At 45.9% G+C, this 24,535-nt stretch overlaps 1 protein-coding gene across 3 annotated transcripts in view; it reads right to left on the bottom strand.

Moving 5' to 3' along the window:
- Nucleotides 1-24,535, bottom strand: part of SVEP1 (sushi, von Willebrand factor type A, EGF and pentraxin domain containing 1) — a 250,409-nt gene that overhangs the window by 142,523 nt on the left and 83,351 nt on the right. For all 3 annotated transcript variants that reach the window (XR_006387049.1, XM_044271731.1, XM_044271743.1), the window contains exon 17: nucleotides 12,618-12,794. Coding sequence is in view for 2 of the 3 variants with exons in the window: in XM_044271731.1 (XP_044127666.1) it covers nucleotides 12,618-12,794 (177 nt within the window). In the remaining variant the exon portion in view is untranslated. The remainder of the gene's footprint in view (nucleotides 1-12,617; nucleotides 12,795-24,535) is intronic.

The raw sequence follows: 24,535 nt of genomic DNA, 5'->3' as shown, positions 1-24,535 counted from the left end.
GAAATGTTGCCTCCTGCTAACACGTTGCGTATCAGGTGGTGGTGCAGTTAGCTGTGGCGTGTTGACAAAAGTTTTCCACATCTCTGCCATGCTAACCCTGCCCTCAAAGGAGCTGGCATTGACACAGCTGCCTTGGCGACCTCTTGCTCCTCCTCTGCCTTGGCCTTGGGCTTCCACTTGTTCCCCTGTGACATTTGGGAATGCTCTCAGTAGCGCGTCTACCAACGTGCGCTTGTACTCGCGCATCTTCCTATCACGCTCCAGTGCAGGAAGTAAGGTGGGCACATTGTCTTTGTAGCGTGGATCCAGCAGGGTGGCAACCCAGTAGTCCGCACAGGTTAAAATGTGGGCAACTCTGCTATCGTTGCGCAGGCACTGCAGCATGTAGTTGTTCATGTGTGCCAGGCTGCCCAGGGGTAAGGACAAGCTGTCCTCTGTGGGAGGCGTATCGTCATCGTCCTGCCTTTCCCCCCAGCCACGCACCAGTGACCATGCTTCATCCTCATCCTCCTCCACCTCCTCCTCATCCTCGTCCTCCTCGTCCTCCAGTAGTGGGCCCTGGCTGGCCACATTTGTACCTGGCCTCTGCTGTTGCCAAAAACCTCCCTCTGAGTCACTTCGAAGAGACTGGCCTGAAAGTGCTAAAAATGACCCCTCTTCCTCCTCCTCCTCCTCCTCCTCCTCCTGGGCCACCTCCTCTTCCATCATCGCCCTAAGTGTTTTCTCAAGGAGACATAGAAGTGGTATTGTAACGCTGATAACGGCGTCATCGCCACTGGCCATGTTGGTGGAGTACTCGAAACAGCGCAACAGGGCACACAGGTCTCGCATGGAGGCCCAGTCATTGGTGGTGAAGTGGTGCTGTTCTGTAGTGCGACTGACCCGTGCGTGCTGCAGCTGAAACTCCACTATGGCCTGCTGCTGCTCGCACAGTCTGTCCAGCATGTGCAAGGTGGAGTTCCACCTGGTGGGCACGTCGCATATGAGGCGGTGAGCGGGAAGGCCGAAGTTACGCTGTAGCGCAGACAGGCAAGCAGCAGCAGGATGTGAACGCCGGAAGCGCGAACAGACGGCCCGCACTTTATGCAGCAGTTCTGACATGTCGGGGTAGTTGTGTATGAACTTCTGCACCACCAAATTCAGCACATGCGCCAAGCAAGGGATGTGCGTCAAATTGGCTAGTCCCAGAGCTGCAACGAGATTTCGCCCATTATCACACACCACCAGGCCGGGCTTGAGGCTCACCGGCAGCAACCACTCGTCGGTCTGTTGTTCTATACCCCGCCACAACTCCTGTGCGGTGTGGGGCCTGTCCCCCAAACATATGAGTTTCAGAATGGCCTGCTGACGTTTACCCCGGGCTGTGCTGAAGTTGGTGGTGAAGGTGTGTGGCTGACTGGATGAGCAGGTGGAAGAAGAGGAGGAGGAAGACGAGGAGGAGGAGGTGGCAACAGGAGGCAAAGAATGTTGCCCTGCGATCCTTGGCGGCGGAAGGACGTGCGCCAAACAGCTCTCCGCCTGGGGCCCAGCTGCCACTACATTTACCCAGTGTGCAGTTAGGGAGATATAGCGTCCCTGGCCGTGCTTACTGGTCCACGTATCTGTGGTTAGGTGGACCTTGCTACAGATGGCGTTGCGCAGTGCACACTTGATTTTATCGGATACTTGGTTGTGCAGGGAAGGCACGGCTCTCTTGGAGAAGTAGTGGCGGCTGGGAACAACATACTGTGGGACAGCAAGCAACATGAGCTGTTTGAAGCTGTCTGTGTCCACCAGCCTAAATGACAGCATTTCATAGGCCAGTAGTTTAGAAATGCTGGCATTCAGGGCCAGGGATCGAGGGTGGCTAGGTGGGAATTTACGCTTTCTCTCAAATGTTTGTGAGATGGAGAGCTGAACGCTGGCGTGTGACATGGTTGAGACGCTTGGTGACGGAGGTGGTGTTGGTGGTACATCCCCTGTTTGCTGGGCGGCAGGTGCCAACGTTCCTCCAGAGGCGGAGGAAGAGGCCGAGGCGGCAGCAGCAGAAGAGGCCGAGGCGGCAGCAGCAGAAGAGGTAGCAGGGGGAGCCTGAGTGACTTCCTTGGTTTTAAGGTGTTTACTCCACTGCAGTTCATGCTTTGCATGCAGGTGCCTGGTCATGCAGGTTGTGCTCAGGTTCAGAACGTTAATGCCTCGCTTCAGGCTCTGATGGCACAGCGTGCAAACCACTCGGGTCTTGTCGTCAGCACATTGTTTGAAGAAGTGCCATGCCAGGGAACTCCTTGAAGCTGCCTTTGGGGTGCTCGGTCCCAGATGGCGGCGGTCAGTAGCAGGCGGAGTCTCTTGGCGGCGGGTGTTCTGCTTTTGCCCACTGCTCCCTCTTTTGCTACGCTGTTGGCTCGGTCTCACCACTGCCTCTTCCTCCGAACTGTGAAAGTCAGTGGCACGACCTTCATTCCATGTGGGGTCTAGGACCTCATCGTCCCCTGCATCGTCTTCCACCCAGTCTTGATCCCTGACCTCCTGTTCAGTCTGCACACTGCAGAAAGACGCAGCAGTTGGCACCTGTGTTTCGTCATCATCAGAGACATGCTGAGGTGGTATTCCCATGTCCTCATCATCAGGAAACATAAGTGGTTGTGCGTCAGTGCATTCTATGTCTTTCACCGCTGGGGAAGGGCTAAGTGGATGCCCTTGGGAAACCCTGCCAGCGGAGTCTTCAAACAGCATAAGAGACTGCTGCATAACTTGAGGCTGAGACAGTTTCCCTGGTATGCATGGGGGTGATGTGACAGACTGATGGGGTTGGTTTTCAGGCGCCATCTGTGCGCTTTCTGCAGAAGACTGGGTGGGAGATAATGTGAACGTGCTGGATCCACTGTCGGCCACCCAATTGACTAATGCCTGTACCTGCTCAGGCCTTACCATCCTTAGAACGGCATTGGGCCCCACCATATATCGCTGTAAATTCTGGCGGCTACTGGGACCTGAGGTAGTTGGTACACTAGGACGTGTGGATGTGGCAGAACGGCCACGTCCTCTCCCAGCACCAGAGGGTCCACTAACACCACCACAACCATGTCCACGTCCGCGTCCCTTACTAGATGTTTTCCTCATTGTTATGGTTCACCACAACAACAAAAATATTATTTGGCCCAATGTATTGTATTCAAATTCAGCGGGATATAAATTTGAGGCCTAGTATTTAGGCGCTGGGTGACCAGTATGGATTTAGTGACAGAATTAGACTGGGAAATGCACAGTAGCGTGTGTGTGAAGTTATTCTGAATGACCCTATGTGCACCTTGAATATTATATACCCTTTTAGGGATAGATTTCAAATAGCTCTGATATAGCAGAAACCACTAAATTATGAAATTGCTAAATTGGGAATTGTATTTCAACCCAGAACAAAAAATGTGCTTTGACGGACACTAAATAACTTTCCCAGCCACAACAGGACAGCGGTAACGAGAGATTTAGCGGGATATAAATTTGAGGCCTAGTATTTAGGCGCTGGGTGACCGGTATGGATTTACTAACAGAATTGGACTTGGAAATGCACAGTAGCGTGTGTGTGAAGTTATTCTGAATGACCCTATGTGCACCTTGAATATTATATACCCTTTTAGGGATAGATTTCAAATAGCTCTGATATAGCAGAAACCACTAAATTATGAAATTGCTAAATTGGGAATTGTATTTCAACCCAGAACAAAAAATGTGCTTTGACGGACACTAAATAACTTTCCCAGCCACAACAGGACAGCGGTAACGAGAGATTTAGCGGGATATAAATTTGAGGCCTAGTATTTAGGCTCTGGGTGACCGGTATGGATTTAGTGACAGAATTAGACTGGGATATGGCCAAAAAATAACCACACTATTGCTGGTTAAATGCACTTGGTGTGACAGCTTGACCAACCACACTACTGAGGGTTAAATGCACTTGGTGACGGGCGCAGCTTGCCCCTGATGTAGTATATGGCCAAAAAATGAACAGACTATTGCTGGTTAAATGCACTTGGTGACGGGCGCAGCTTGCCCCTGATTTAGTATATGGCCAAAAAATGAACAGACTATTGCTGGTTAAATGCACTTGGTGTGATAGCTTGACCAACCACACTACTGAGGGTTAAAGAGGACCTTTCACTAATATAGAAACTAAAAACTAACTATACCTGTGGGCAGAGCGGCGCCCGGGGGTCCCCCTGCACTTACTAGCATGTCTGGGCGCCGCTCCGTTCGCCCGGTATATGCTCCGGTGTCTCAGCTCCGTCTGTTGTATTGGACTGAATTTTTGTAGGAGGCGTGTCCCTTGCTGCAGTGCTGGCCAATTGCAGCGCACAGCTCATAGCCAGGCTATGAGCTGTGTATCGGAGAAGAAAAGGTGAGCGATAACATCAGTCCTGTATCAAGCCAACAGTAAATCATCCTGAGACCATTCATGTGTGGGGTTGCTTCTTATCCAAGGGAGTGGGCTCACTCACCATTTTGCCCAAAAACACAGCCATGAATAAAGAATGGTACCAAAACACCCTCCAACAGCAACTTCAACCAACAATCCAACAACAGTTTGGTGAAGAACAATGCATTTTCCAGCACGATGGAGCACCATGGAGTGCCATAAGGCAAAAGTGATAACTAAGTGGCTCGGGGACCAAAACGTTGACATTTTGGATCCATGGCCTGGAAACTCCCCAGATCTTAATCCCATTGAGAACTTGTGGTCAATCCTCAAGAGGCGGGTGGACAAACAAAAACCCACTAATTCTGACAAACTCCAAGAAGTGATTATGAAAGAATGGGTTGCTATCAGTCAGGAATTGGCCCAGAAGTTGATTGAGAGCATGCCCAGTCGAATTGCAGAGGTCCTAAAAAAGAAGGGCCAACACTGCAAATACTGACTCTTTGCATAAATGTCATGTAATTGTCGATAAAAGCCTTTGAAACGTATGAAGTGCGTGTAATTATATTTCACTACATCACAGAAACAACTGAAACAAAGATCTAAAAGTAGTTTAGCAGCACACTTTGTGAAAACTAATATTTGTGTCATTCTTAAAACTTTTGGCCACGACTGTATATTTGGTGGTGTGTATTTGGTGTATTTCAGGAATCGGCTTAGAGCTCCACAGCTTCAGATATTACCAACGTCGAGGGCGACTTATATTTTACCATGGGGGTATGCAGCGTCCCACTCAAGATACGTAGGAACTGCAAAATAACTTTAAAACTGTATCATCTTGCATGTCATTTTGTACAACAACACCTCTGGTATCCCTGTTGATAGGCTGGTCTGGTGTCATTTATACATCCCACCACTAGATGGGGATAGCACGTAGGTCATATAAATACTTAGGTCAGGCCTAGTGAAAGAGGGCGGAGTGTAGTGAGAAGGAAGAAGGAAAGAAGTCAAGTGAGAGAGTAGCAGAGTCAGTGGTACTCTGAGGCTACACACCACACATTAGTGGGTGAAGCCAAATGCAGAAATGAGGTAGAGCCAAGGTATGAGGCGCAGGAGAGCGTTTTCCTTTTGTGACCTTCTTAGAACCTACATCCTGAAAGCCAGAGGATAGTTTTTTTGTCCCTGGAAGAAGTTAACCAAGCTAAAGAGAGACATCAGTGATAACAGCCATTACTAAAGGCTTAATGGACACCTTTAACATGGTGTAGGACAATCTAGCTACAGGCAGCCTCACCATACTTTAAAGAATACAGATTAGCTAACTGTTTAAGGGCTTGGAAGTTACAGAAACAGAAAGGACTAAGCATACCAAATAGGTCTTAAAGGCAACCTCACCAATTTACACTGATACAGAACCTTCAAGCTAAGCTAAACCCGGCCAAACCGATTAACAGTGGATCAACGGGATTCCTTTAAATCACAAAAGACTGTATTATATCTGATGTACATGCTACAACTGGAACCAACATCAGTAAAAGCTGTGAGTTGCATACTACCACTGTCTACTTCATTCTTACCATTGGTTGTACCACCATTAACGGTACTGGCGTCATGACAAATACCATCAAGGGACTCAGCCGCAACAAGCACCGTAAGCACCTCTGACATCAAGGGTACCTCAACCTCCATCTTGGCTGATGCTTCCCTACCACAGAGCGTGCCCCGGAGGATTTCGTGCTGTCCACCTCAACACTGTGCTGCCAGCCCAGGGAGGCTTTCTGCTAACCGTGAGTAAACATATGAACTGTGTTGTTATTTGGCCCCTCATTGGTCCACCGTGCACCTCACGTGTTGACCCTGCGGTTCTGGCTAGCTGCAATTGCTAACATGCGTTCGTATGAATGCTCGTTAGTGATGATCTGGCAGTGTAATACTGCCACCAATTAATTCATCAAATAATTTAAATCTTTTTGCAGGCTTAAAAAGCCTTGTTTGTCGTAGATATTTGTAAAGTTTAGTTTATCCACCAGATGTTCCATCCATATTTACTACTTTGACCATACAGAATTGCTGTTAAAAAAGATTAAAACGCCTGGGGAATGCCTCATGTTAGTTGTCTGTGGTACCATATCATTTTTCCTCCTTGATTATAGTGATAGCAACAAGTCCTTCACTGGCATCCAATAACTAAAATGATGTACAGGAGGGCATACTGGCACCCAGATATACACACAGTCGCACACATACTCACACACATGCATTTCTCTGCTAGATTTTTCTCAAAAAGGGTTGGGCAGGACATAACTGATCCAGCTAGCAGTGATATCAGACACTGGAGTAATGAAAAATCTCTCCACTTCTCCTCCCTTTTCTCCCTGACTACACTTTCCCTGTAATAAGTGATGGCCTTGCGGTTTGCTTGGCGGTCAGTTCGCGGCGAACTTTGCTCGTTCACGATTCGCCGAATATGCGAACATATGGCAATATTAGCACCCGCCATATTCTTTTACATTGTGAAGAACTTTGACCCATGACACATCCATCAGGTGGTACAGGACAGCCAATTGAAAAGTTTTAGCACATGGACATACCCTCTACCTTATAAATAGACCTGATCTGGCTGCCATTTTACATTCAGTCTTTTGTCAGTCTAGGGAAAGGTTGCGGTGTGGAGCAGGGCTATAAAATAGGTCCACAAAAGTCCTTTTAAGGACTGGTATAGGTGTACTATTCATAGGTGTGCAGTACAGTGGGGTGTAATACACTTATAATATACTTTCTAACATAGAAAGCATATTATAGTGGTTTTGTATTGTGCAGCAGTGGTGAGTGGTTCTGCAGAGATACTGCAGCTAGATAGAGGGACAAACGCAATTAGAAAAAATTATTATAACTGGTGTGATATACCAGTCGCCCCCCCAAAAAACTGATAGAAGTGGGGTGTATACTAATATTATACTTTCTATATAGTGCATTTGGGTACAGCAGAATTTGTTTGCAGTATTGCTGCGTTCCCTCTGCTACACACAGTGACAAATGACATTGGAAAAAATAATTATAACTGATGTGCACATGCGTGTACGTGAAAATTATATTGCCGATATTTCGCATTGAAAAAATTTATGAATGGAGATCGCAAATTCGAATACTACACCTGGTATGTCACTGTCCATGTTGTGGGACTATTTGTGCACTTCTAGTAATTATTTCTTGGCTGCAAATATGAGCTGAAGGTTTTTCAGGTTCGCCTGCCATTAAAATGAATGGGACCTTGAGGTTCGCGAACATTTGATCGTGTTCGCTCGATCTCGTTCGTGAACCGTCCCGGCAGATGTTTATCCATCACTACCTGTAATACTATCTGCCATCCGCTGGTTAAAGGTGAGCATGTCCCATGTAAAGTTTACATTTCACTAGTAAATGGCAACAATAATTTAATACAATCTGTCTAAATGAGAGCAGTCCCAGGAGAAATTCCACAGAGATGAGCCAAGAGGAATAAGGGAGATTTTAACGCCCTATCACTATTGGGTAAGTCACTAAGTCTAAAGCTGAAAACTGGAGTAATTTGGGAAAGATCTGAGTTGCTAGGATTATATTTCCTCACAACACCATGTAAAATGATATAGCTCTTACTATATCAGTATTATAGCAGCCAATCTATAAGTAGTTTTTCCCAAAGCTGGTGTGGTATTCTACTAATAAATGAAGAAATGAGAAGCTTGACAGCCGTCACATCAAGCTATTTTCATACTGTATTAATTAGTCATGTTTTTTTTATACAATGAATTTACAGTAGGTGAGAGTCTCAAGTTTAGCTACAATCTAGTCCAAAGCTTGTAAATTATTTCTGTCAGGAGTTTACTCAGCTAGTTCCCCTATCAGTGAGGCTGGAAGTTGGGCCAATTTAGGTCCTGGTTCAGCTTCCAACCCAAGAGCCAGGCTGGGGATTTAAGAGTGACACTGAGTGATTGCAATTAGAGATGAGCAAATGTAAAAAAAAAAATGGTTTGGTTTGTTCGCTGAATTTCCCAAAAAGATTTGATTTGATTGGAATTTATTCATGGCAAATCTTGTTTAAAAAAAACAGCAATTTCCTGGCTGCAGAGAGCCTTCATAGTGGTGTAGAACACTGTGCCTTGCAGTAACACGCATAGGGAGTCTGCTGTGGTAGTGAAATAATACTGTGAGGCCGTATGACACGCAGATGACAAGTGTTGCTCTTAGAATCAATTCACACTTCACTTATTTGGGCAGTTATGGGGCCAAAACCTGACTCAAGTGTGAACTCAGCCTTACAGGTCAATGTTAGCGCCAGGTATAAAGAACCGTGTAGAGGCCCAAGATTCTACTTTAGCGTGAAAGAGCACACTTCTTTTACACCGATTCACTGATTCCACATAGATTTCTACAGGACCTGTTCTATTAAACGCTGATACAAGTAGAGTGGAGACGGTGTCAGCAGTTGGTTTGTTGATGTCACAGATTTTTTTGCCCTTCCTCTGATCTGTCAGAACAATAACCCCCCATAAACTGATCCTGTCTGTTGAGCTTCAGCCTTTACATGGTCAGTATTTTGTCAGTAATCCATCAGTATTGCTAAGGTAAAAAAAAACAAAAAAAAAACAGGAGTGGATCTAACGCAGGGATGAATATGTGAATGGAATAATGTCTTCTGTTTTTGTACCCACTCCTGCTTTTGGCTACCAAATCATAAGCCAATTGTGATGCAAAATAGGGATCATGTCATATGGGCCTTACAGCTGCAGCATGGACAGGATCCGGTGTGTGTCTAATTTTTCCTGTCTTCTGACAGATCAGAAGAAGGGTCAAATAAATGGTGATGTTATCCAGGCCAAAAAAGGCAAAATAGTGGCCCAGTCATAGAGTGGGGAGGGTGGGAACAGAATGAGAAGTCCAAAGTGACATAGTGGTGAGGTGGCAGCAGCATGAGGATACCACAGAGTTGTGAGGGTGCAGCAGTGTGAGAAGCCCACAGAGTGGCCCAGTGACATAGTGGTGAGGTGGCAGCAGCATGAGGAGACCACAGAGTGGCTCAATGACATAGTGGTGAGCTGGAAGCAGCATGATGAGACCACAGAGTGGCCCAATGACAGTGTTGAGGTGGCAGCACCATGTGGAGACCACAGATTGGTGAGGTGGCAGCAGCATGAGGAGACAACAGAGTGGTTAGGTAGCAGCAGCATGGGGAGACCACAGAGTGGTGAGGTGGCAGCAGCATGAGGAGACCACAGAGTGGTGAGGTGGATGCAGCATGAGGAGACCACAGAGTGGTGCGGTAGCAGCAGCATGAGGTGACCACAGAGTGCCCATTGACAAAGTGGTGAGGGGGAGCCAATACCAGTACCAGCTGAAGATGGTGGGTGACAGTAGGAGCACCTGGCAGCAGGTTTGTGGCAGCAGGCTGGTGGTAGCATCAGAATAGTAACTAAAGCTAGTGGCCAGACAGGTTTATTTTGACAAAGTTTAGGTGTGGCACCAAGGATGATCTAGTCTGATGCAACAGACACTTGTGTGTTTAAATCCTGGCTGACCCATGCCTGATTCATCTTCACAAAGGTCAGTTTCTCCACATTTTGGGTGGATAGACGAGTCGGGTAACTATGGCTCCCGTCGCACTAAACACCCTCTCTGATGCCTCACTGCTGGCTGAGAAGGAAAGCTTGTCCAGTTGCGGCCACAAATCGAGTTTGGCTGCGTAGTAGTCCAGGGGATCTTCAATGTGGGGTGGCAGGGTGCACTCCAAGTATGCCACAACCTGCTGGTTCAGGTTCTGCTCTATGTCTATGCTGCTGCTGGTGTGTAGTTTCTTCAGTAGGCGGGTGAAGAAAACTGCTCATCAGCGACTCTATAATTAAGTTGCTGCTGAGGGAGCTGGAACTGCTCCTGCCCTCCCACCTCTCCGAGCAGCCATGGTAGTGGAACATGAGCGCAGAGGGCCCCTCCGGTCAGACCTGCATGAGAATGGGCAATGGCACACATAGGGAGTGGCCAACTGACTACATAGGATGTCTTGATAGTGGTTCAGTTTGTCCTCCCTCTTAGTGGGTTAAAAAAAGGCCTCAGATCTCACTATTCATTATCTGCAACAATTCTCTATATTTGCATTTTTATCGATGTATTAACAGCAGAGCAAGAAATAGACACAATATATCGCTATTCCTCTGTGCAATTTGTGGCAACTAGGAACATTGTATAAAAGATACACTTACCAGGGAAACCTTTGAATAGAAGAAACAGATGAAGTTGTACCAGAATACCAGGTAAGCTTCTATTGAGTGGCAGAGATTTACACAGCAATATCTACACCTTGGGATTACCACCACCTTTTTTCAAACCTAGACTGGTGACACACAATCATATACTCTTCCTAATATATCTTTTAATTTTTTCTTTTTGCACATTTTTTAAATATACCAATTCCTCCCATCACTTGTTGAAAGGATTCACCTGTTTTTCTTTAGCATTTGGTGCACGTTTTAGGCCATCACAATAAGTTGGCATAAGCACCACTATTGCCTGTGGGACACACTCTTCAGCGTGCCACTCTGGGCGCTATACGATTCTGGACCGACCTCATTCTAATAGATGCTATTTTTCTTGTACAGTCTACCAGCTGACCTGATATTGTATTGTTACATTTTATTCTTTTATATTCTTCTTTTTTTTGTATTGCATTGCAATTCTGTGAATAATAATCCCATTGATTTTATTGGATGATATTTATGTGAACCAACCGTCTATGCAACTCCATTTATCAGAGTGCCCATTCACTTTTCTATTTGCATTTTTCTTGGTGAATATGGTGCAACACTAGTCTGGAGCACCTACATCATCAGACAAAAGGAGAGACGCCCTATACATTTTCTGCCTAATTAAGACATCTGCACCCCACAATCAAATTTGCAATGCCTGACAGAGGAAATCTAAACAACTAAGATGCCACGGTTGCTATTGACCATCGCATCTAACTGGTTAACCTGTCCAGATTGGCACTTCTACTGATCCGAGCCAAGATTTTGCGAATCACTATAAAGGAGACCAATGCAATGCCTAGACTACACCATCCAAAAATGGTGGTTGCCTAGCCTAAGGTCTGTTAGTGACCCAGTAAAAGGCGTATTGGCGATCATTACTGGGTTGAAGGAGTTGTTTTGTGAGGCAAACTCCTGTCCATATGGCCACTATAAGCCAGAGCAGAGAGTCACTTAAATAAAAGTTTTTCCCAATCTGGCTGACTCAGACCATGTATTAATGGTTGCCCAATCATTTGTCCATACCCCATACGTCTCTACTCTATGTATAGTACAGCCAGACATAAACTGTCACAGCAATAACAGATTATCACCAGGGCTGAGCTGGTTGTAAGTTAATTCTTTATAATAACATTGATTTACTGTAAGCTTTCTCATCAACCCATGAGATTTCACACTTATTCTTTCTAACACAGTTTGGAAAATGAAAGCTAAAATGCATTTTTATAGGCAACATGGTCACTTTTGCCTTGATAGAAAATTCCCTTACAGAACAGTGAACATATTTAATAATTTTCTTCTGAAATAGACATATTATTAAAAGTAAAAATATAAATTTGGTGTAGTTTTTATTTGTACAACTTTTTAATTTTTGTAATGTGAGTAAGAACACACGTAGTGACTGCAGGTGACGCCGGTGTGGCCAAAAAATATGCCAACATATGATTTTACCTCAGATTGCCACATTTTTCATATATATGTTAATATCCACACTTTTTTTATTCCTCTCGAATATAGCTGTAGCTGGATTTTCAAAATTGAAAAACCAGGCAACAAAAAGTTGCTGTTTATATTAAGACAGAAACCTGACCTATTATGATTGATTTTGCTCCTCATAATACCATTTATGCCTACTGAACACAGTCGTCATACCTACTGAACACAGTTGTTCCAACCCTAATAAAATATCATAGTAAAAAGCCGGCTCAGACCTATGAGTATAAACCAGGCTTAATAAGGTTAGGCATTATACTAAATTCAGCAAACTTTTTTTGTAAGTTTTAGTATGAACACAGGAGCATAGTAAAGCTAAAGGTGAAATGCGGAAAGAGGACTTCTCAAACTGTTGTAAGAAGGTTGGCAGCACAACACTAGTAGCAATAATGTGTAAAAATGCACGTTATTATAATAATGTCACTATAAAAAATATCACCTTTAACAGTTTTCTGTACCTTGGCAGTAGGGTATTTCACCACTCCACTCTCCAGACTCCAAACATGTTACTTTCACGCTTCCATTCAAGTTATAACCCTCATTGCATGAAAATGTCAGTTCACTTCCAACACCAAAGTAGTCACCAGAAGAATGTCCATTTTCCAAGTCACCCGGATCTTGACATTTTACAGGTTCTATAATATAAATAACATTTGGATGACAGAGTAAGTGTTTCACTTTGCTTCATGTATACATTCACAAAATTATTATTATTTTATTTCTTTTTAAATGAATATAATGTTCAATTTCAAGTGGATATGTTAAGTTTCCTATGCTCCCTTATCTAAGGGGATTAAAGAACAGATGGGAGATGTTTAGCATTTGAGTTCATATAGTATGATTTGATTTTGTATTTTCATATGAAGAATGTTAAAAAATTTTAGGGTTTCTCCCACTCCTGTGCAGCTTCCCCTGCCCACTGGTTGACAGCTCTTCCTGCATGCAAAATTATTCAAGACCTTGTTGTCTGTGAAGCAGATGAAGAGAACAGTTCATCTCTGAAACGCATTGTTCTATTGTCAACAAATGAAAGTCCCTATTGTCATTATACTTGTGGTAGCACGGCATCCTGTTTTATCCTTCTGTATCCTATTGTACTGACAAGGGCCATTCCTAGACCTGGAAGAAAGGCGTTCAGAAGCGTATTTATATTTTTTAAGGCACAGAAAGATGTTGCACTCTTGGTGCAACACCATAAGGTGAGTAAGTAGCCTTGATCTCTCATTTTTTTCACTCTTCCTGTAGCCCTACACATGATGCACTTCTTTCCTCTCTAAGTGCAATGGGTAGAATAAACTAAAACTGACTGATATACTTTCTGGCTACTGTTGACCAATAGGTATGGAAGATGACTAAATGGCACTTACTAATATAGTCTTTGTTGATATAAAGTTGTCACAGACGTTCCCACGACAGGTGGCAGGGGATCTGTGAGACTGGCAACATGTGATTTGATCTAACATGTTTTCCTTTTGGATTAAATGATTGTTTCTAGTGCTTGCCACACCTTCCATCCCCAGGTGTTTCTATAGTGGTCATTTATATTGTTGTTTCTCCCACTATGCTATGCACTTTTTAGCTTCTGTTGTACTCGTGGTTAGCTTGTGTTTGGTTCTCGGCTGAGTTCCTGGTGCTACAAAAGCCTCATTGAAGATAAGTGTTTCTGTTCCCTTTTGTATTTTGTTTTAATATATTTATGTGTTGCCTTTCCCTGTTGTTTGTCATTAGGCCTGAAGGAGACTCCTGTTCATCCTTCCCTTTGGAGGAACAGGTAGACTCAGTCCTGACATTAGTTCCAGGGTCCTATAGGGTGAGATAGGATTCCAGGTATCCGTTGTATGAACTTGCCTACCTTTGGGGCCTCTTCATACTGGTAGTCTGTCAGGACTGGAGTTAGGGTTTTCTCTAGGAGGTGTCCATCTTCCTTCCCTAGTTTCCAGGCCTTATTCCGGTATCTCCTTTTCCTCCTATGCTCGGTGTGGTGTTTTCCTGCCACACACCAGCGTGACAAATGTGCTGTTTGCTATATTTCATAAGCCATGTCCCTTGTTAGGCAGATCTTCTGTGCTGTCCGCATAGAGGTCCTGTCCATAAGATGGCTGCTGATGGAGAGTCATGTGACCAAACACATCATTCAGTTTTCTTAATTCAAATGCAAAGCAACTGCACTAAACTCCCAAAAGTTCAAATGCAGATGGCAGATGCAGTGAATTTGAATAGAGACATTACATGGAGGTGATTTGTCTAGTCACATGACCCTCTATCTGCAGCCATTTTATGGACAAGATCTCTGTGCGGAGAGCAAAGAAGACTTAGCAAACAAGAGGGTATACATTATGAAATGTAGAAAATGGCACAGAGTATCATCAAAAACTATTTTACTGACTGTCATATAATCATCTTACAAACACATTGATCAACAGTAACCAGAAAGTGGCCAACCCATTTTAATCAATTTTCTAGTTAATAGGATGCTTTGGATGATTTGGTAAAGCGAGAAGATGCAGACATCTAGGCGGCAAACTCTGCAGAGATGAATCATAGCCTGGAGAAGCCAACTGTTGTGGTCTAAAATAGAAAGAAGAGGAAACAGAAGAACTCTAGAGAAGATGCCATATGTAAGTAGCTAAATGTAAATGATTATGCCTAGCATTCCTTTTTGTGAAACAACAACTCCTAGCATACCTTCACACCTGTTCAGGACATACTGGGAGCTGTAGTTTGACACTCTACTGTGCTTGGCTCTTGTGTTGCATTTATGTACTGTGCCTGGTTCTAGGTCTGTATTTATGTAATAAGCTTGGTTCTGGTGCCATATTTATTAATTAGCTTATTTCTGGTGCTGTTTGTAATGAGCTTGTTTACGGTGCTGTTTGCAATGAGCTTGTTTATGGTGCTGTATTTTTGTAAACAGCTTTATTAATAGTGCAGTATACATGTATCGTGCTTGGTTCTGATGCTGTATTTATGTTAAGAGTTTGGTTCTGGTGCTGCTATATTTAATGGGCTTGGTTCTGAATCTTTATGTATGTAATTAGCATGGTTCTAGTGCTACATGTATGCATTCAGCTTGGTTTTTGTGCTGCATTTATGGTACGAGCTTGGTTCTAGTGCTGCATTTATATGAGCTTGGTTCTAGTGCTGATTTTATATAACGAGCTTGGTTCTGGTGCTGTATTTATGTAATAGGCTTGGTGTGGTGCTGTATTTATGTAATAGGCTTGGTTCTGGTGCTGTATTTATGTAATGGGCTTGGTCTGGTGCTGTAATAATGTAATGATCTTGCTTTCTGGTACTGTATTTATGTACTTTGGGTCTGATGCTTGATATGGTGCCACTACTACTGTATCTTAAATAGCATGCACAGTGTCCTCTCTGTTTACTGCTGTGAGATTTAGTTCTCAGCTATTTTCACATAGCTTGTAATGCAGGGGTGGCCACACAGGTGTGGCATGCTCTCCATTTACTTTGGTGCCCCATTCTTGAGATAGGAGAGGGTCCCTTAGGTCCATTAGAGGCAGGACCTCGGCCTGCACCTGCTGTTTGTTCTTTTCTTTATTTCCTGTTCACCTCAGTGAGGTGGTCGCACGAGCTCAGTTTAAATCTTCAACTTATAACTTGAAAAACAGGTCAGGATCACTTGAGGTGCTGCCGAGGTTTAGATGAATAATACATCAGAGGTGGTGAAGTTTATGCAGGGTATCTTTATTCACAGGTAGTCTACGCGTTTCTGCGGCTGGATTGCCCCCTTTGTCAGGACTAGGACTCTGTTAGAAGCTGTGGCAGTTACAGGGAAAGTGCTACAGCAGACAGGACATACAACCTGAGAAAGGACACAACCTCTGAGCTGCCTGCTTGAAATAAATCTAGCAGAGCAAGTAGAGCAATGAATAAGGAGACATCTGTATCCATGTTGAGGTACAGGGCAATTTCCACCCTTGTTAGGAAGAGATTGTCATCTACATTATGATATCTCACTTTCATAGTTTTTTTATTAGTGATTCCCCGGGAAAGTTAAAAATGAAAATTCAGAAAAAAAACTCTTATTATAATAAACTCCTGGATGCCTTTCATTATTTATAATGGCAGATTTTTTTCCAGGGGACAATCAGTGGAGGAGTTAAATTGGACGCTGTCAGATTCCTGGGCATGCACAGCAGGACAGCCTGTGTGAGAATACAAAGCACAGAGCCCTATGTAAATTCAGGTCTCTGTCTGTATCACCACTGTGAAGAAGAGTTGAGCGAACACCTGGATGTTCGGGTTCGAGAAGTTCGGCCGAACTTCCCAGAAATTTTCGGGTTCGGGATCCGAACCCGATCCGAACTTCGTCCCGAACCCCATTGAAGTCAATGGGGACCCGAACTTTTCGGCACTAAAAAGGCTGTAAAACAGCCCAGGAAAGGGCTAGAGGGCTGCAAAAGGCAGCAACATGTAGGTAAATCCCCTGCAAACAAATGTGGATAGGGAAATGAATAAAAATAAAAATAAAATAAATAAAAATTAACCAATATCAATTGGAGAGAGGTCCCATAGCAGAGAATCTGGCTTCACGTTACCCACCACTGGAACAGTCCATTCTCAGATATTTAGGCCTCGGCACCCAGGCAGAGGAGAGAGGTCCCATAACACAGAATCTGGCTTCATGTCAGCAGAGAATCAGTCTTCATATCATAGCAGAGAATCAGGCTTCACGTCACCCACCACTGTAACAGTCCATTGTCATGAATTTAGGCCCCGGCACCCAGGCAGAGGAGAGAGGTCCCATAACACAGAATCTGGCTTCATGTCAGCAGAGAATCAGTCTGCATGTCATAGCAGAGAATCAGGCTTCACGTCAGCCACCACTGCAACAGTCCATTGTCATATATTTAGGTCCAGCACCCAGGCAGAGGAGAGAGGTCCCGTAACAGAGAATCTGGCTTCATGTCAGCAGAGAATCAGTCTGCATGTCATAGAAGAGAATCATGCTTCACGTCAGCCAACACTGTAACAGTCCATTGTCATATATTTAGGCCCAGCACCCAGGCAGAGGAGAGAGGTCCCGTAACAGAGAATCTGGCTTCATGTCAGCAGAGAATCAGTCTGCATGTCATAGCAGAGAATCAGGCTTCACGTCACCTAACATTGAAACAGTCCATTGGCATATATTTAGGCCCAGGCACCCAGGCAGAGGAGAGAGGTCCCGTAACAGACAATCAGGCTTCACGTCAGCCACCAGTGCAACAGTCCATTGGCATATATTTAGGCCCAGCACACACACAGGCAGAGGAGAGAGGTCCCGTAACAGACAATCTGGCTTCATGTCAGCAGAGAATCAGTCTGCATGTCATAGCAGAGAATCAGGCTTCACGTCAGCCAACATTGGAACAGTCCATTGTCATATATTTAGGCCCCGGCACCCAGACAGAGGAGAGGTTCATTCAACTTTGGGTTGCCTCGCAATATAATGGTAAAATGAAAATAAAAATAGGATTGAATGAGGAAGTGCCCTGGAGTACAATAATATATGGTTAAGGGGAGGTAGTTAATGTCTAATCTGCACAAGGGATGGACAGGTCCTGTGGGATCCATGCCTGGTTCATTTTTATGAACGTCAGCTTGTCCACATTGGCTGTAGACAGGCGGCTGCTTTTGTTTGTAATGACGCCCCCTGCCGTGCTGAATACACGTTCAGACAAAACGCTGGCCGCCGGGCAGGCCAGCACCTCCAAGGCATAAAAGGCTAGCTCTGGCCACGTGGACAATTTAGAGACCCAGAAGTTGAATGGGGCCGAACCATCAGTCAGTATGTGGAGGGGTGTGCACACGTACTGTTCCACCATGTTAGTGAAATGTTGCCTCCTGCTAACACGTTGCGTATCAGGTGTTGGTGCAGTTAGCTGTGGAGTGTTGACAAAACTTTTCCACATCTCTGCCATGCTAAGGTTACTTTCACACTAGCGTTCAGAGCGGATCCGTCTGCATTATATTGTAAAAAAAATTCTAAGTGTGAAAGTAGCCTGAACGGATTCGTCCAGACTTTTACATTGAAAGTCAATGGGGGACGGATCCGTTTGAAGATTGAGCCATAGTGTGTCATCTTCAAACGGATCCGTCCCCATTGAATTACATTGTAAGTCTAGACGGATCCGCACGCCTCCGCACGGCCAGGCGGACACCGGAACGCTGCAAGCAGCGTTCAGGTGTCCGCCTGCTGAGCGGAGCGGAGGCTGAACGCTGCCAGACTGATGCATTCTGAGCGGATCCGCGTCCACTCAGAATGCATTAGTGCTGGACGGATGCGTTCGGGGCCGCTAGTGAGCCCCTTCAAACGGAGCTCACAAGCGAACACCCGAACGCTAGTGTGAAAGTAGCCTAACCCTGCCCTCAGAGGAGCTGGCCGTGACACAGCTGCCTTGGCGACCTCTTGCTCCTCCTCTGCCTTGGCCTTGGGCTTCCACTTGTTCCCCTGTGACATTTGGGAATTCTCTCAGTAGCGCGTCTACCAACGTGCGCTTGTACTCGCGCATCTTTCTATCACGCTCCAGTGCAGGAAGTAAGGTGGGCACATTGTCTTTGTACCGTGGATCCAGCAGGGTGGCAACCCAGTAGTCCGCACACGTTAAAATGTGGGCAACTCTGCTGTCGTTGCGCAGGCACTGCAGCATGTAGTCGCTCATGTGTGCCAGGCTGCCCAGAGGTAAGGACAAGCTGTCCTCTGTGGGAGGCGTATCGTCATCGTCCTGCGTTTCCCCCCAGCCACGCACCAGTGATGAGCCCGAGCTGCGTTGGGTGCCACCCCGCTGTGACCATGCTTCATCCTCATCCTCCTCCACCTCCTCCTCATCCTCGTCCTCCTCGTCCTCCAGTATTGGGCCCTGGCTGGCCAAATTTGTACCTGGCCTCTGCTGTTGCAAAAAACCTCCCTCTGAGTCACTTCTAAGAGACTGGCCTGAAAGTGCTAAAAATGACCCCTCTTCCTCCTCCTCCTCCTGTGCCACCTCCTCTTCCATCATCGCCCTAAGTGTTTTCTCAAGGAGACATAGAAGTGGTATTGTAACGCTGATAACGGCGTCATCGCCACTGGCCAAGTTGGTGGAGTACTCGAAACAGCGCAACAGGGCACACAGGTCTCGCATGGAGGCCCAGTCATTGGTGGTGAAGTGGTGCTGTTCCGCAGTGCGACTGACCCGTGCGTGCTGCAGCTGAAACTCCACTATGGCCTGCTGCTGCTCGCACAGTCTGTCCAGCATGTGCAAGGTGGAGTTTCACCTGGTGGGCACGTCGCATATGAGGCGGTGAGCGGGAAGGCCGAAGTTACGCTGTAGCGCAGACAGGCGAGCAGCGGCAGGATGTGAACGCCGGAAGCGCGAACAGACGGCCCGCACTTTATGCAGCAGCTCTGACATGTCGGGGTAGTTGTGAATGAACTTCTGCACCACCAAATTCAGCACATGCTCCAGGCAAGGGATGTGCGTCAAACCGGCTAGTCCCAGAGCTGCAACGAGATTTCGCCCATTATCGCACACCACCAGGCCGGGCTTGAGGCTCACCAGCAGCAACCACTCGTCGGTCTGTTGTTCTATACCCCGCCACAACTCCTGTGCGGTGTGGGGCCTGTCCCCCAAACATATGAGTTTCAAAATGGCCTGCTGACGTTTACCCCGGGCTGTGCTGAAGTTGGTGGTAAAGGTGTGTGGCTGACTGGATGAGCAGGTGGAAGAAGAGGAGAAGGAAGCTGAGTAGGAGGAGGTGGCAACAGGAGGCAAAGAATGTTGCCCTGCGATCCTTGGTGGCGGAAGGACGTGCGCCAAACAGCTCTTCGCCTGGGGCCCAGCCGCCACTACATTTACCCAGTGTGCAGTTAGGGAGATATAGCGTCCATGGCCGTGCTTACTGGTCCATGTATCTGTGGTTAGGTGGACCTTGCCACAGATGGCGTTGCACAGTGCACACTTGATTTTATCGGATACTTGGTTGTGCAGGGAAGGCACGGCTCTCTTGGAGAAGTAGTGGCGGCTGGGAACAATATACTGTGGGACAGCAAGCGACATAAGCTGTTTGAAGCTGTCTGTGTCCACCAGCCTAAATGACAGCATTTCATAGGCCAGTAGTTTAGAAATGCTGGCGTTCAGGGAGAGGGATCGAGGGTGGCTAGGTGGGAATTTACGCTTTCTCTCAAATGTTTGTGAGATGGAGAGCTGAACGCTGCCGTGTGACATGGTTGAGATGCTTGGTGACGGAGGTGGTGGTGTTGGTGGTACATCCCCCGTTTGCTGGGCGGCAGGTACCAACGTTCCTCCAGAGGTGAAGGAAGAGGCCGAGGCGGCAGCAGCAGAAGAGGCCGAGGCGGCAGCAGCAGAAGAGGCAGAGGCGACAGCAGCAGAAGAGGCCGAGGCGGCAGCAGCAGAAGAGGTAGCAGGGGGAGCCTGAGTGACTTCCTTGTTTTTAAGGTGTTTACTCCACTGCAGTTCATGCTTTGCATGCAGGTGCCTGGTCATGCAGGTTGTGCTAAGGTTCAGAACGTTAATGCCTCGCTTCAGGCTCTGATAGCACAGCGTGCAAACCACTCGGGTCTTGTCGTCAGCACATTGTTTGAAGAAGTGCCATGCCAGGGAACTCCTTGAAGCTGCCTTTGGGGTGCTCGGTCCCAGATGGCGGCGGTCAGTAGCAGGCGGAGTCTCTTGGCGGCGGGTGTTCTGCTTTTGCCCACTGCTCCCTCTTTTGCTACGCTGTTGGCTCGGTCTCACCACTGCCTCTTCCTCCGAACTCTGAAAGTCAGTGGCACGACCTTCATTCCATGTGGGGTCTAGGACCTCATTGTCTCCTGCATCGTCTTCCACCCAGTCTTCCTCCCTGACCTCCTGTTCAGTCTGCGCACTGCAGAAAGACGCAGCAGTTGGCACCTGTGTTTCGTCATCATCAGAGACATGCTGAGGTGGTATTCCCATGTCCTCATCATGAGGAAACATAAGTGGTTGTGTGTCAGTGCATTCTATGTCTTCCACCGCTGGGGAAGGGCTAGGTGGATGCCCTTGGGAAACCCTGCCAGCAGAGTCTTCAAACAGCATAAGAGACTGCTGCATAACTTGAGGCTCAGACAGTTTCCCTGGTATGCATGGGGGTGATGTGACAGACTGATGGGGTTGGTTTTCAGGCGCCATCTGTGCGCTTTCTGCAGAAGACTGGGTGGGAGATAATGTGAACGTGCTGGATCCACTGTCGGTCACCCAATTGACTAATGCCTGTACCTGCTAAGGCCTTACCATCCTTAGAACGGCATTGGGCCCCACCAAATATCGCTGTAAATTATGGCGGCTACTGGGACCTGAGGTAGTTGGTACACTAGGACGTGTGGCTGTGGCAGAACGGCCACGTCCTCTCCCAGCACCAGAGGGTCCACTAACACCACCACGACCATGTCCGCGTTGCGTCCTTTACTAGATGTTTTCCTCATTGTTATCGTTCACCACAACAACAAAAATATTATTTGGCCCAATGTATTGAATTCAAATTCAGGCCTTTTTTTAAAGACACCTAACACTATCTGGCTATCTATTTAGGTACAGTATTACACTAATACAGGCACAGCAGTAACCACAGATTTAGCTGACTATAAATTTGAGGCCTATTTAGGCGCTGGGTGACAGGTATACGTTTACAGACAGAATTAGACTGGGATATGCACAGTAGCGTGTGTGTGAAGTTATTGAGAATGACCCTATGTGCACCTTGAATCTTATATACCCTTTTAGGGATAAATTTAAAGGAGGTCTGATACAGCAGAAACCACTAATTTAGAGAATTGCTAAATTGGGAATTGTATTTCAACCCAGAACAAAAACTGTGCTTTGACGGACACTAAATAACTTGACCAGCTACAGCAATAACCACAGATTTGGATGACTATAAATTTGAGGCCTATTATTTAGGCGCTGGGTGACAGGTATACGTTTACAGACAGAATTAGACTGGGATATGCACAGTAGCGTGTGTGTGTGAAGTTATTGAGAATGACCCTATCTGCACCTTGAATCTAATATACCCTTTTAGGGATAAATTTAAAGTAGGCCTGATACAGCAGAAACCACTAATTTTGAGAATTGCTAAATTGGGAATTGTATTTCAACCCAGAACAAAAACTGTGCTTTGACGGACACTAAATAACTTGACCAGCTACAGCAATAACGACAGATTTGGATGACTATAAATTTGAGGCCTATTATTTAGGCGCTGGGTGACAGGTATACGTTTACAGACAGAATTAGACTGGGATATGCACACTAGCGTGTGTGTGAAGTTTTTGAGAATGACCCTATCTGCACCTTGAATCTAATATACCCTTTTAGGGATAAATTTAAAGTAGGCCTGATACAGCAGAAACCACTAATTTAGAGAATTGCTAAATTGGGAATTGTATTTCAACCCAGAACAAAAACTGTGCTTTGACGGACACTAAATAACTTGCCCAGCTACAGCAATAACCACAGATTTAGCTGACTACAAATTTGAGGCCTATTATTTAGGCGCTGGGTGACAGGTATACGTTTACAGACAGAATTAGACTGGGATATGCACAGTAGCGCGTGTGTGAAGTTATTGAGAATGACCCTATCAGCACCTTGAATCTAATATTCCCTTTTAGGGATAAATTTAAAGTAGGCCTGATACAGCAGAAACCAATAATTTAGAGAATTGCTAAATTGGGAATTGTATTTCAACCCAGAAAAAAAACTGTGCTTTGACGGACACTAAATAACTCGCCCAGCCACAGCAATAACCACATATTTAGCTGACTACAAATTTGAGGCCTATTATTTAGGCGCTGGGTGACAGGTATACGTTTACAGACAGAATTAGACTGGGATATGCACAGTAGCGTGTGTGTGAAGTTATTGAGAATGACCCTATCAGCACCTTGAATCTAATATTCCCTTTTAGGGATAAATTTAAAGTAGGCCTGATACAGCAGAAACCAATAATTTAGAGAATTGCTAAATTGGGAATTGTATTTCAACCCAGAACAAAAACTGTGCTTTGAAGGACACTAAATAACTCGCCCAGCCACAGCAATAACCACAGATTTAGCAGACTACAAATTTGAGGCCTATTATTTAGGCGCTGGGTGACAGGGATACGGTTACGAACAGAATTAGACTGGGATATGGCCAAAAAATAACCACACTATTGATGGTTAAATGCACTTGGTGTGACAGCTTGACCAACCACACTATTGAGGGTTAAATGCATTTGGTGACAGGCTCAGCTTGCCCCTGATGTCGTATATGGCCAAAAAATAACCAGACTATTGATGGTTAAATGCACTTGGTGTGACAGCTTGACCCTGATGTAGGATTTAGCCAAAAAACAACCGCACTATTGAGGGTTAAATGCACTTGATGACAGGCTCAGCTTGCCCCTGATGTAGTATATGGCCAAAAAATAACCACACTATTGATGGTTAAATGCACTTGGTGTGACAGCTTGACCCTGATGTAGGATTTAGCCAAAAAACAACCACACTACTGAGGGTTAAATGCACTTGTTGGCAGCTTGTGCTGGTGCACCACAAGACACAAAATGGCCGCCGATCACCCCAGAAAAAAGTGACTGAAAAACGCTCTGGGCAGCCTAAAAACAGTGAGCAATTCAATTGCAGCAGTTCAATCATCCACAGCTGCAGATCGATCTCTGAATGAAGTCTTTTGGAGGAGTTAATCACTGCCTAATCTCGCCCTAACGTCGCAGCTGCAACCTCCCCCTATGCTGATCAGAGCAGAGTGACAGGCGGCGCTATGTGACTCCAGCTTAAATAGAGGCTGGGTCACATGGTGCTCTGGCCAATCACAGCCATGCCAATAGTAGGCATGGCTGTGACGGCCTCTTGCGGCAAGTAGTATGACGCTTGTTGATTGGCTGCTTTGCAGCCTTTCAAAAAGCGCCAAGAAAGCGACGAACACCGAACCCGGGTCCGGGTTCGGGTCCGTATCACGGACACCCCAAAATTCGGTACGAACCCGAACTATACAGTTCGGGTTCGCTCATCCCTACTGTGAAGCTCTATATTATGTGCAGATGCAAGGTGAGATAAGCGTGTCTATGTGCTTCGGGGCTCTCCTCATCTCGTAGTTGAAGACTGAATTGTAGAACCAGACACATGCTGCTGTGGGGGAGGAGTGTTATTAGACAACACTTCAGCTTGTGTGTTCGAGGTGAGGTAACTCCTGAGGCAGACAGATAAGAGCTTATCTCAGCTGTCATTTACACATAATTTCATGCTTGACAATGCTCATATAGGTGGAGAACCAGGATCCTGCTCTGTGCTCTGCTTTCTCATACAGGCCTCCCTGCAGTGTCATTAGGAGGACAGATTCCATGTCGAGGAATCTGACAG

The sequence above is a fragment of the Bufo gargarizans genome, chromosome 1 (genome assembly GCF_014858855.1).
Source record: "Bufo gargarizans isolate SCDJY-AF-19 chromosome 1, ASM1485885v1, whole genome shotgun sequence".
NCBI classification, from domain to species: domain Eukaryota; kingdom Metazoa; phylum Chordata; class Amphibia; order Anura; family Bufonidae; genus Bufo; species Bufo gargarizans.
Note: the sequence above shows the minus strand (reverse complement) of the source record. Positions and strands in the feature narration are given on the sequence as shown.